This window comes from Monodon monoceros, unplaced genomic scaffold, assembly GCF_005190385.1.
Source record: "Monodon monoceros isolate NGI ecotype Baffin Bay Population unplaced genomic scaffold, NGI_Narwhal_1 Super_Scaffold_14, whole genome shotgun sequence".
Taxonomy (NCBI): Eukaryota; Metazoa; Chordata; class Mammalia; order Artiodactyla; family Monodontidae; genus Monodon; species Monodon monoceros.
Window position 1 is genome coordinate 61960940 of NW_021703770.1, and position 14434 is coordinate 61975373.

General features: G+C 43.8%; 1 protein-coding gene across 1 annotated transcript in view; it reads right to left on the reverse strand.

Annotated features, from left to right (window-relative positions):
* Positions 1-14434, reverse strand: part of SULF1 (sulfatase 1) — a 161585-nt gene that overhangs the window by 36870 nt on the left and 110281 nt on the right. The window contains exons 6-7 of the mRNA XM_029223225.1: positions 12248-12399; positions 9665-9834 (exon numbers count right to left, since the gene is read on the reverse strand). Coding sequence (XP_029079058.1) covers positions 9665-9834; positions 12248-12399 — 322 coding nt within the window. The remainder of the gene's footprint in view (positions 1-9664; positions 9835-12247; positions 12400-14434) is intronic.

Sequence of the window (14434 nt, forward strand, 5' to 3'; positions counted from 1 at the left end):
TCAGGTTAATAAAATTAGCGGGTAATAGAACCAGGACTTGGTTCCAAAGCCCATTCGCTTTAAAAAAATGAAAAGAAAGTAGAACGAGGGGAGTTTCCTGCATCTGAGATTGCTCTTCATATGAACCACAACTGTGCAAAGAGCCAGTCTCACAGGATAAGCAACAGTCTATGTTGATCGAGAAATTTGATTACCAGTCTCTGTTCTGGGGAGGATCCTATCAGTGAAAGATGGTGGATAATGACGACTGAAGGTGACCCTGTGGCATCATTTATTATAAAACTAGAGAAACAATCAGTCACTGTGAGCCTGGTGAGTCCAGGAGCCTCGACCGTGTTCCAGTGGTTCCGTCATGGAGGGAATTTCGCATGGGGGAACTTGGAGTTTCTGAGATGCATGATTGTACACAGGGGTGTTTCCATGAACACAGGGCTCTATAAATGCCACCTGTGACTATACATTTTCTTCTGCCAGTGGATTTGCAGCACCTCTCTTTTAATGTTTGAAAATGCTGTTTTGGTACCATTGGTCTTCCTGGTGTAAAAAGTTACCCTGATGATCTGTAAGGATGTGGGTTAACCAGCAGAAATGCCACAGCTCAAATGCCAATATAACACAGAGCACAGGAGACACTGTCCCTAAAAGTGTACAAGTTACACTCAGAAGTGTAAGTTAACTCCCCTTTAAGGAGACAGATTTGTAGGGTGGGAAAAGCACCTGCAGCTCGATTTGCTCACCTGTAAATGGGGATAAGAGCATCTCTAATAAAAAGTTGTTTTGAGGAACAACAAATCTGTCTGTCTATCTATCTATCTATCTATCTATCTATCTATCTATCTATCTATCTATCACTTTAAAGTGCCCAGAACAGAAGCCGTACCTGAGTTTCCTACATGAGCCAATAAAAAAATGTATTCTATATAAGGATATGGGTTGAAAAAAATCTCATGGCATTAAAAAACAAACTTTCAGATATCACTTGCCATTCTTTGTAAGAGAAACTTTCAACATTAACTTTCGTCTCCTTACCAAGTAGACACCTCATGAACCAAATGGTCCCATTTTTGGCCTGAAAGCGTTCTTCATATCTAAAATTGCACCATGGGCCAAATCTGACTCTTGTATCTCAGGGGCCTGGGCAGTAGGAAGGGACTTAAGCCCATGCTTCTTATTCTTCACACAGCGTGTCGCCTTACAAACAGGATTAGATTAAGAGACAGAAGAGGAGGTGGAGAGAGGGGGCTTCTAAATCTCGGCGGAAAGAGATTTTCACCCATGGGGGTAGTTTGAGGTCAGAGAAATAGAGCAAGTTGGTCACGAAAGGTCCCTCACCACTTACTGATACGTGCCCTGAAAAACAATACGGCTATAAAAGATTACATGGGGTTTCTTCATAATACCTCACCCTCTCCTCTTACTGCCTTTGATGTTGGTTTGCCTTAATTTTAAAATAAATCTAGTCGATTTTTTTTAAACCACAAAAACTCAACACAAATAAAAATTACAATAGGGAACCGAAAGGCAGGCTCACAGTGGGCCAATCATGTCCTCCACCGTTTACCTTCAAGTGCTTGGCAGGGTTCCATCCACCTCGCTTTGAGGAACAGGGAAGGTTGCAGCAAATTACAAGCCTCAAATTGGACTCCCGGATTTACAGAATGACATATGTTCAATCTGGCTTATATTAAAAGGGAGAGTTCAGGTCCGCTGTCAAAGCTGTCCTTCCCCCATCCCCTGTTTTTCTTAATTTCTGGATGTGGGAGATGACCCCCCCGCCAACACCTGCTCTGGGGATGAGATCCCAGGTGGGATCTCAGCAGGGGGGGAGGGGGGATAAGCATTTGCCTTTTAAAGGAAGACAGGCTTCCCACAGAACATCAGCTGTCCAGGGACCTACAGGTGGAAGGTTGGGGCTCGCTGGAACTGACAGTGTTGTTGAAAAGTGATCTTTTGCCAGAGACCTGTGGTTGCCTCCTGCTGGGGTTTGCCAAATTCCTGGAAGATGCAGCCTTCTGTCCCCCAGGGATAATGAAGGCTTGCTGCCCTAAGAATTGACTTACAATTATTCAGACAGAGCCTGGAGCTGTTGGCTGGCCCACGAGCCACAGAGAAGCAAGTAACTGTTTTAGGGAACAGTGGAAAACCACATATCCAATTGTTCCAGAATGTTTTGGAATCAGACCTGAATTCTCATCCCAGTCCTGTTATTTACTAGTGTGTGATCTAGAGCAACTTTTTTCTCTAGGCCTCTGTTTCCTCATCTCTATAACGGGAGCAAGGATTTCAAAGAGTTCTCGTGAGGCTTCAAAGAGGTGTCAGTGACTCCAGAGGACAAATGCTGTGACCACATCACACCCACACTTACAGGTAGCTGGGAGAGAGCTTATCACATCACAGCTCACCTGCTTGCTGTAGCAGCCCGGAGAAGGCAGGGCATCTTACTCCCACTTTACAAATGACATAGTAAAGCGTATGGAGGTGGCCCTGAAAGAACATGCTGGGACCCCTGCTCCCTCCATGATGTCACACTGAACTGCCGTCCCCAACAAGCACCTCAAAATCCCCATCATTAAAAGCACTGATCCAGGACTTCCCTGGTGGCGCAGTGGTTGAGAGTCCGCCTGCCGATGCAGGGGACATGGGTTTGTGCCCCGGTCCGGGAAGATCCCACATGCCGCGGAGCGGCTGGGCCCGTGAGCCATGGCCGCTGAGCCTGTGCGTCCAGAGCCTGTGCTCCGCAACGGGAGAGGCCACAACAGTGAGAGGCCCGCGTACCGCAAAAAAAAAAAAAAGCACTGATCCATACATTTCTTTCTATAAAAAGTAAGTCCTGAAATCATAAGCCTTCATCCTGATTTAAAATATTAGCTGCGGGCTTCCCTGGTGGCGCAGTGGTTAAGAATCCGCCTGCCAATGCAGGGGACACGGGTTCGAGTGCTGGTCCGAGAAGATCCCACGTGCCACGGAGCAACTAAGCCCGTGCACCACGACTACTGAGCCTGTGCTCTAGCACCCGCGAGCTACAACTACTGAGCCCGTGTGCTACAACTACTGAAGCCCACACACCTAGAGCCCGTGCTCCACAACAAGAGAAGCCACCACGATGAGTAACCCGCGCACCGCAACAAAGAGTAGGCCTCGCTCGCCGCAACTAGAGAAAGCCCACGGGCAGCAATGAAGACCCAACGCAGCCAAAAATAAATAAATAAAAAATAAATAAAATAAAAAATAAATAAAATAAAAAATAAATAAAATAAAATATTAGCTGCTTCTGTTTCCCATTCAGACACCTCCCACCAGCTGCTATGTGTCTATGTTTGTTGCAAATACAGAATCAAGTCTGACCCTCCAGGGCACACTGGAGGCATCCTCAAGAAGGTAGATAACACTGGCTGTTTGCTTGAAAATGGAGAGGACGAAGGACCAACTTGTCGTTTTTGAGTTTCTGTTGCTTTCTTTTAAAAAACCCTCAAAAAACGAAAATCTGTCAGAATTACAGTCACATGTGCCTGGTCTGTTGTTTGTTCAGATACATGTTTGGCTCAGAACTATGCTCCCCAGACCTCCTAACTTTCAGGAAGGTACCTGTAACCCTCAACAGATTATTCCAATACTTAAAAACGTGAGCTTTGCCCAGCAAGGCTTCCCTGCACATTGCTTTTCTCTAGTCATTGTTTGTCTGGAGTTATTGCTCAGTGTACGAGCTCGCGGATCACTCAGACTACTGGCCTTGTACGTTCAACCTTTGCCATCAACGCCAATTCTCCCCGGGCTTTGGTTTTCTTGCTAGTATTGCTTATTGACATAACAGGGATAAGAATTCTGAAAATCAATCATGTCCCCTTTCTATTTGATGGGTGGTTGTTTAGGGAGAATAATTCTTACTAGCACAGAAATAGTTTCAAGAAATGCATGTGTCATATATTAGACCCATTCGCGGCAAAATGCAAAGAACTTAGCAGTTCATTTGTACCACTGATGGTCTTTGCTGTCACCCCAGAGAAAATAAATATATTTTGAGCGTTTTGTATTTGAACATGTTTTCTTCATTTGCTCTTTAGTCTCATATGACAACAAAAATCCTAACTCTTAATATCCTTATTGGTAGCAGGATAATCACTCACTGAAAAATAGGTCTCGATTCCCAGAATAAGTTAGTTGTACAGATTTAAGACGCACACACTCAAAGCATTATATTGGAAATTCTAGACTTAATCTCCCAGGCCACACCATCTCAGCTTTCACTAAAATTAAACTTATTTAATTTAATTGACTTCTTGGAGATCTTCCCCATTTGAGTTCAAATGTCTTTAGGTGGGTAATATTTGAACACATGCAGGATAATACCAAATGATCTTGATTATAGATATATCATAAAACTTTAAAATAAAAAGGCATATCATAAAACTAATTTAAAGAGTCTTCCAATGATGCTGCAAACTCCAATTCTAATTGTGCAAAGACATACATAGGGAACTCTTCTCCTATTAATTGTGACTGTGATGGGTACTGAACAAGCCCGGTGTAGGGGAAAGATCTAGGGTCCAAGAGAGTCGAGTTTGGGCTCCAGTTTTGTCCCTATCTATTTATGTGACCTGGGCAAAGCTATTTGGGTCTTTTTTAAAAAAAATAAACTTTGGGTATTCATTTTTTTAATCTAAAAATTTATGGGATTATACTATCTCTAGGTACCCATTTAATTTATAAAACTGATTGTCCAACTATTTTCATACTAGTTAAAATAGTGTCTTAATGTCAGCTAGTTGGTGGGGTTAACATGTTTACTCATTTGCTAAACAAAAATGTATTGTACAACTAGGGCAACAGGAGCTGTGCTCACCAGACAACGAGAGGTAGAGATGGACCGCTGGGTCCTGCCTTTGGGAAAGGGCGACCTTGCCTAGCAGCAGGCCACCATTCACGTGATACTGAGTGTGAATACGGCCCCCTGGACTTGTGCAATTGCACTTCGGGGATCTGGGTAAACAGCCAGTGCAATGGGATATGTAGTAAACATAGAGAGAAGAAGAGAGTGGGAATATAGGAAAGGGAGCAATGAATTCTGCCCCAATCACAAATGTTTATGGGGGATTTAAAACTCTCTCATCTTCGAAAGCATATCCTTTTATGTATTTGTGGAAGAAATGAGGGACAACGTGCACATTCTTTTTAAAGCAAGACATTTCTTTCCAACTTTAGATAACAAAGGTGTTTCGAAAACTGTTCTGAGGCTCACACAGACGGAGTTTTCCCTTTGACATGCCATGTCCATCCCAAACTCCACTGTCAGAACAATTCCTGCAACTTAGTGCATGTGGATTGTTCTACCGAAATTTTAGATTTCACATGAACCTCTGTGTGTGTGTGCATGAGTGTGCGTGTGTGCGTGTGTGCGTGTGTGTGCGTGTACAGTCATACACATTTCCAGGTACGGAAAGAAAGAACTGTTGAATTGGAACAAAAAAAATTTTTAAGTTCATAGATGCACAGTTGGTAGGAAAGTATTCAGGGAGTCTGAGCTCTTCATAGAATCATCGGGAAGATAAATGGAATCTCCTTTCTCATAAAGGTTTTTGTCCACAGGTGCATATTATCACATCACTGAGGCCAGGAGAGAAAAGCGATGCCAAGTGAGGATGAGGCTATAGCATTACTGTGAGGATACGGGGGAGAGAATTTACTGGGAAGTGCAGTAGGGTCGCAGCCATAGTGAAGGGCTCTATGGTAACGGTGATTATAGGTGATTATCATGACAGAGGCTCCCTCAGAACTCTCAGAGGCCAGGAGTGGCTGAGCCACTGTCTGATCAAACAGCGTCTTCCGTCCGTCTGTAATCTGTTCTCATTCTTAACCGGCTGGCATAACCTCTAGCCGCAATATTGGACTGGCTTCCTTCCTTTGTTGGAACGGCGAACACCATGGAAACCTGATACATTCGCTGCAGGCTGAGGGGGTCAGATAGCTCTAACCCAAGGCGGATGAAAGGCATCTGGAAAATGCTTGACCACCAAGGAAGGTGACCTCAAGGAAAGCGCTCACATGGCTTGCATCCCCCCGCCGAAAGGGGAGAGCCTGCAGCTTCTCGTTCTGCTTTCCTAGGGCCTGCCGAATATCTCTGCAAAGCACTTAACTTCTTGCATCCCTTTGCTTGAATGCCTTGCTGTTGTTCTCGCTAAGGAAACCAGCCATTGAGGAGCTCCGAGCGCCACAATGGAAAGCTTGCCTTCAATTTGTCTCACTCCTTTTGTGTGCGGACTGAGCTGTGAACCTGGGCAGTCACTCACAGTGACAAGAGACGCACACGGACTCTCTCCAGCCCTTTCCTCCAGCGGCAGCCAGGGAGACTTTTACAACAAAGATGCCCTGAATTCAAGGATTCTAAGGTCTGCAGGAGACACAGCGGATCTCCCCATTCTAGGTACACAAAGCCCCAAGCTCAGCAGCAAACAGAAGCTGAATCACTCATCCCACTGTGTGAATTTTCATCTTCTGTGGCCAAGAGTGTTCTCCAAACTGGCACTTGCCTATAGCACATTTCGCACTTGGCAAAGATAACACAGCCCGGGCTGCTGCTTCTGTCTGTGTTTTTAGAAAAGCCAGGTGTGAGAGCCTCATCAATGCGGGTCTTAGCTAGTCAACAGACTTGTCAAGGCACCACGGACAAGTATCAACTCGTCCTTTCTCTAGCTGCTTTCCCCGAACGTTAAGTTGAACCAAACGAAGCAGCACTTTTTGTAGGTCAAAAAAGATCCAATCCAGAAAGAACAGTTTTTTATGGTTTGTCTTAACAGAAAGGATCAATGAGAATTAGCATCTATGAAGTGGCTTCTGTGTCCCAGGCCCAAGGTGGGGCCCCTTTTAATTGTCACTCATGACACCACGTCAAGGTGCTAGTTATGACTCCCATTTTACAGATGAGACAATGCAGGTTCTGAGAGCTTAAAGAAAGGGCCCACAGGCTCAGTGAGGACAGCTGAGATAGGAACCCACACTTGTCTGGCTCCAAGGCCTGAGGACTTTTCACTCTGCCATGTGCAGATTTCACTTAGTAGAATCACTACTAAGGCGCACAGGTGGTTCATTTGCATTAAAGAGGAATAATGGAAACTTTGCATGAGAAAATGATCAACTCACATATGATGTCATTCTACCTTTACTAAATGGCCTCCAGTGACTCTCTGCTTATGGTTACATACAAATCACACAAATTCCCAATATTCTGTGAATTTCTCTTTCTAGCTTTGTCCCTTATTGCTTTCCTAGGTCACATCTTAGATGGCCTCATTTACATGGCAACCACGTCTCTATGCCATATTCTCTTCCTGAATTCATCTACCCAATCTCTGCATATCAGACGCAGAAATTTTGCCCATCCTTTGCGGCCCACTTTGAATGCCTCCTGGGCCCCGAAGTTTTCCTGGTTCCTCTAAAAGATGTGCATGCTTCCTCCTCCAAACTTCCACAGCCCCTGGGATCCCTGCTCTAGCGCTTCTGGGCCTGCAGCTGATAAGGCTATTTGGACACTACCCCCTAGAGCAGGGGACCAGGACAAACTTATCTGTAAAGAATCATACAGTAAATAGTTTACGCACTGTGGGCCATACGGTATCTGCGGCAACTACGCAACTCCACTGTTGTATTGCAAAAGCAGCCATAGACAATACCTAACTGTATGAGCATGGCTGTGTTTCAATAAAACTTTATTTATAAAAACTGGTGGCAATCTGGATTTGGCCCCTCTGTGCCAACCTCTGTCCTAGTTCATTGGGTCTCCAGGGTTAGCAATTGTGTCTTCCTTGTGCCTATATCCCTGCTGTGTTGTACAATGTCACAGGTGGCGCTCCATAAATATTTGTGGAACTAATAGAATTTTAAATTGCTGGAATCAGAGATGCTTTTTTTTTTTTAAAAAAGCTATTGTTGAGGCCCCGAGAACTTTGCAGATTCCTCTGGTCCTGCACTGCTGTCTGTGCATGCCACTGAGCTGTCAGAACCTCTTGACCTGTGGCTGATTTTCCTGTAGGCTCAGGACCTTGCCCTGAAGCTTCAAAGGCAGGCTGACTTCTAAGGAGCCATAAAACACATTTTGTCAACCCCTTGTCCTCAAACTTGGGAAAACATCAGTGAAGTTTACAGTTGTGGAAAATCACCTTAGGCTGAGATTCTGTTAACGCAACAAAGGGAGCGATTTCTGACTCAAAAGAAAAGAGAAAGATGGGTCCCAGGGCATGGAAGAAGCCTGCAAAAACCTTTTTCTCTCACTGAACCAGCTGGTTACTAAATTTGCAAGTGATTGGTAATGGAGAGCCACTCACCACTCATGGGCTTCATTCATGAATTTAGGTTGCATAGCTATATGTAGGGTAGGTTTTCAGAGGCTTGTATATCCATCCACAGGGTTGATTCCAAAGCACAATGGCTCATCCAGACCGTATTCCCCAGATGCTGGAGCAACCTTCTTTGTCGACAATATTTTATGCATCAAAACACTTTCACCCTCCAAGTTCCTGGGCATGCTCAGTAGGACACCCACCCTGGCTTCATACATATTGTCAGTTCTTGTCTTTCTTTCTTTCCAAGCCACTTGATACGACAGAGAGGATCTAAGTACCACTGACCAGAAGCCAGCAGTTTATTAGTTACAATAAGATAAAAAATAAGAATAAAAAGAAAAAGTTTTCCAGGGATATGTCTTGACCAGCAACTAGAACGCCTTCCGTAGTTACTTACCTCTTTTCGTAAGGAAGTACACTGAATCTTTTTTGTTTGTTTTTTTTTCTGTCTGGGATCATAGATAGAAATCAGCGTGGATGAAAAGGGAGGATATTTAAGCACAAACAGATGAAGAGTGTATTCTGGAGGTTTAGTGACGAAGGAAACACACCAGTACCCTGTTCCCTACCTCTCTGGTGGCCAAACTTTCAGCAGACACAGAGCCAGCTGCTCTGCGTAGAAGACTGTGCTTTATCGCAATGGATAAGAAGAGAGTGTGCGGACAGAGTGAAAATCAAAATCACGTCCTTCGCTGCCTAAGTATCGACTTTGGCTAGTGAGAACGACAGGCACATTACAGCTCTCTGCTCTCTGTCCTGTCCCTGTATGCCATCGGCCCTCTACTCTGTGCCTCCCCACCCCCTCCTCTTAAAAAGAAACATCAGGTTATTTGAAAGCCTGACCTGAGGAGGTCTCTCGGGCAAGCCCACTCCAGCTGCCTCTGTAGCAATGCTAATTGCACATCTGCGGCAAAGCTGCAACAGTCCACGCCCAGGAAATCCACCCGGGTTTTTATAACCAGACCAGGGGTTGCCACCCAGCTGCTATGAGAAACACACTGCTTGATCATTATTATTATTAGATCACGTTTGTGAATATTATTTAAGACAACTGAAGGAAACCCTTGATCAAAATCGCCCCCCATTCACCCCGCATGCTTCTCTTTCTTTTCGTTTAGCCGCTTACAAATGTTGATGTGATTCCTAAACAAAGCACCTCGACAAGCCCTTGAGTTCAGGGTCTTCCTGTTCCGCAGTCTCGGGGCAGAAGCCGGTGTTCCTGTCTCGTGGAGATGCCGCGTGGAAGGAAACGGGGTGCAGGGGAGGAACGAGATGGGGAGCAAAGGAGGGGCCCGCGTTCGGCAGGTCCCGGAGCTGAGGTTATTACTCACATGTGTTGGGAAGCATTGGGGTACAGTTTTGAAAACTGTGGGGCTGAGTCCTCGGGGCCGTGGGGTGCCGCGTGGCTGATCACCATCATAATGGGCCTATGGGGATACATTCTCTTAGACATTTTGAAGTAATTAATGCTCTCGTTAGTGATTAAGTCTGTGAAGTAGTCCTGAAACATATATTTGACACAAAACAAAAATTACAAAAGGTGACATTCATCAGATCACATTTGAATACTGCTTTCCCTCAGAAGCAACTCACTGAACGAGGAGGTAAGATCTTAAGCAGTAAGGGAAACTACTTCCCAAAGGGGCAAAACATCTTCCGGAGACAGAGAAAATCAGCTGCCAGTTACCTTCTGGGTTTGCTAAAGTGGTAACGTGCACAAACCTTTTTTTAAAAATAATGTGCAATTTAGGAATTAGCCAAAAAAAAAAAAGGGTCAAGTCCCCGTTTGCCCAAGATAATGATCAGATCTGGCAATACAAATGCTCCAGCACATGAAACACCGGATACATATTTCATTCTCAGGTTTCGCTGATGTAATTCTTTGACAAAAAAAATTTAATTATTTCAAGGGCAGGAAACACCCACGCCCACTACAAATTCACAGTTGCAGAACACACACACACAGACACACACAGGCATACACACACATGCATAAATGCACAAACAAAAGATCTTTTCCTTAAATTAAAAATTCACCTGTGAGAATTACACAATAAATGCTAATGAAAGTCGTGGCCAAAGTCTGGGTGCCCAGGGAAAAGTGGCAACATTTTATCAATTAATTTATTTGAAACACTCAGTATGGGGAGCAGTTGATCTCCAGCAGATTATACTGTTAATTGCACAACTAAAATTACCCAGCTGTTGGGATTAGAGCCTGACTTGTTAATAAAATAACTTAAACCGGCAGTCCCAGGGGCTGATGCAAAAGCAATAAGGGGAAGAGGGGGAAGAAATGGAATAAAAAAGAAAAAATGAAAACTTAAAACACCTGCTTCCTCTAAGTGTGTATCACTGGCCTGGAACTCCAGTATAAAGTTTATTCAGAAAGTGTCTAGGCAATGTGCACCGTCAGAGGCTTCTAGGCATGACTAATCACATGTAGATTCAAGGACCAGAACAGCTGCAAAAGCAGTGCCCAAGGGACCAAATCTGTGTCACATGTCATTGTTAGGACAAGTCCACAGGCTAACACCTTCGTCCATGGGAGTGTCTGTTTCATTCCTTTCCTCCCTAAAAAAAGATACATATTCTTTTTGACACAGTTGTCTTTGACACTTAATCAGCTGTGATAACGGGCAAGTTACGCTGATTTAGTCTTTGGAAGGAATCTTGATTACTTTGCTCTCCTTAGGACAACAGGGAAAGAAGGGTTAATAGCTTGAACAGAAGCATGACAAGCATCCCCACAAGATAAAAAATGAGCAGTGACAATTACTGCACTTGGTAGGACAGTGCTCAAATCTGCCTCCAAGGTCCCTGCCAGCTCTCAACTTTGATGAGTTTGGAAACCTATTAGCAATGTTTGTGAATTGCTAATACGCATTCATTTGCATGCGTTGTTTTCTGAAGGGTATGAAAGAGTGAGACATACACCCTCACCCCAAGTCCCCTGTGCTCAAATCAGGCCAAGTGGAAAGACAGCAATGTGCCCAAGTTAGATCAAGTCTCCTCTTTCTGACTTCTACCAATAGCTGTTTCATAGTGACCTGTGCTAGATAGAGCAGATTCTCAGCTTCTTTTAGATAAATGAGGAAGAGATGGATATGGCTAGGAGGGAAGAAGACATTTTAGACTAATTAGCAGGCTAAATTCAAAGATATTTTCCCCTCCACTCTTGCGATCTGGAAATAGTTTTAAGTTGGCAATCACAAAACCTGTGTGACTTTTACAAAGTAATCTGGGATCCATTTGTTAGAGAACCATGGGACATGTCCATTTCATTTTCTATGACCTGATTTGGAAATCCTAGGATTGAATTGTGGGGCATGTCCCTTTCAGTTTCTATGAACTGATTTGGAAATCCTAGGACTGACAGCCTTAACAGACTTTTGTGGACTCTAACTGCCATGGGGCAGGTGTCCTTGTCAATATCAAAGTGTGATCAGACAGGAGTAAAAGCAAAGAATGTGGTTTCTCAACTTTTGATTATTGCACTTGTCTGCTGTTATTCTTACATCTAAATTGGAAGCCACAGACAGAATATACTTTCACCCCAGTGAAAAGCAAAACAGCATGAGATGAACATATGATTATGTGGATAAGTCCTCTAGAGGAGGAAAAACCCCAAAATTATCCCAAGACAGAGTAGAGGCATCTATGATTTTTCTGATAATACTTTCATCAAAGGCTGATTGCCTTTCATCCTAATGGGGGAAAAAATCGCTATTCAAAGTCAGTGCTCCTTGAGAGCCTTTTTCTTGCCTGGAGTTTAAAATTACCTTAAAATTTCTCATTCTAATACTGTGAGAATGTAGAAAGCCAATCTAGTATATGGGCTAACACACTGAAAATGGCTTTCCCCCATTATGCACAAAGTAAATTGATGCAGTGTAAAAGTGCCTGAAAATTACCTTCGCATAATCAAATCCATGCTTTTCTTTGATGCCATTGCGACAAACAGTGTAATTATAGAAACGAGAATTCTTGATTAATCCAAGCCATTCTCGCCACCCAGGAGGGATGTAGCTGCCATTATATTCATTGAGGTATTTTCCAAAAAAGGCTGCAATGGGAAAAAAGGATTTTCTCATATGAAATGATTAAGCATAACTAAATGCATCAACGTGAAATTATGACTTAAAAAAAGGCAGTGAAACAAAAGTTAACCTGGTAACAGTGGATGCCAGAATAACATTGATGTAATACTTTGATCCTTTAGCAAAGTGACACATATACATTTTCCTTTTGAATAAATAAAAGTAGTGCCCAAGTACACAGATTATAGTTCCGTAAAATCGCCACCATGATCATGATACTCTGAGTGCAAGCGATAAAAGCAGAATGTACCTTTTTGTTAAGTTGACATAACAATCAGAGAAGTAGCCAGTATGAAATTTGGAATACTGAAAGTTGTCTTTGTGTTAAAATAAGTTTTCTAACTGTTTGAGAGTTGCGAATTTCAAAAACGCTATTGAAAAACTTGTCTTTGTTTTTGCCTATCAGGACAGTACACATTTTCCCAGCCAAGGAACCGTAGTAAACTCCGTTTATATGGGACGCGGTCAGAGTTTTTATGTCACATGTATTTTATGTCATCGGTGTTTGCATTATATGTATTTTGCAAATGTGTTTATTACTGATAATCAAAAATTCTAGCAACATGGAGTTACAACCTAGACGACTAACTTTCATAGAATTATAGTAAAATAGAGGTATATGTGCTACAAAAACTCCACTGCTCGTTGAAAAGGCCACTGGAAGGCCTTCAGATTTGTAATTTTGGCATGGTCACACCCAAGAAAGGCCGCTGTGCAACAGTGGGGTCGGAGCTCTGGGATCTGTCCCTGTTTCCTGATTACTTGACACCCCTCATGGAGGCCCACTGTCTCCTGACCGGCTTTCCTATGCAGGCTCCAGGGTCTTTCCATTCTCACTGTCAGCTTCCTGAAGACCAGCTCGGGTCACATCACCTTCTCATGATCTTGGATGGCCCCCCCTCGCCTGCAGAAGCACATTGAGTTTGACACCTTGCCATCCAAGCCCTTCCTTGCCTCCGACCCCATCTTGCACGTCTCTGTGAATCGTCCCTCTCTCCAGTCAACGTGTTGCCTCTACTTGTTCTGGTTTCCACCTCTCCACCTTTGCCTGTGCTACTGTCTCTGCCACTCTCTGTATGAATCAGCCCAGAGCAGAAGCCATTTCAATTCCAGTCTTCGCCCCGATCCCACAGCACTTTACTTCTGTGGCTCTGAAGCTGTCTTCCCTTTCTTCCTGGTGGTATAGTTATGTTCACGAAGAAGCCTAACCTCCCTTAAACTGTAAGGGTTTTGAGGGCAAACACTGCCTCGACCTCATCTGTGGACCTCCCTTCCCTCATCCTTGCATGTAGTCTAGGGGCTGCATGAATTTTTGTTTCTTGAACTGGACTTCATGGAGCCCCATGCCTTCTGGGGATGGTACCTGTTCTGGACTTGTTAAATGTTGTGTTTTCAATTGAGCTATGATTTTTTTTTTAAAAAAGCTGATTTGGTCTAAATATTTTCATAGAGGAGAGCTTCAGAGTTAGAAAAGTTGACACTTCCCATTGGATTTACTTTCTTTGAAGGGCTGACTCAAGTCTGAGAAACACAGCAATGTTTATTTGTTGAATGAATATTTATATGTTGAATCTGCAAATGAGTAAATCAATCAGGTGGTCAATTAGCCAAACACCCACTGCTTGAGGATTCTGCCAGGGTCCCTGAGCAGATGGACGGGTGTGGGACAAAATGTCAGAGGGTCTCATGTCAGCTATGACTCAGGGTTTCCCTCTGAGCTGGCTCCGAGCAGTAGAAATTCTTCTAATGAGGGGTTCTCGTCTTCAGAGACTAACCACCTTTTCACATTGAACCACAAGATGATTTTCCTTTCCGACAAAAGGCAACGTGATTTAAGAGTCACAGGCGGCGGACCAAAGCCACACCCCACCAGCATGACTTCAGAATGGGACTGTTTCCAGAAGCCTTTCACTTAATAACCTCAAGCCCAGCTCTTTCTCCTGGCCTGCTCCTCTCCCCAGGGTTTTTTTCCCCACTTTTCTCTCTTTTTGTAAAAGATCA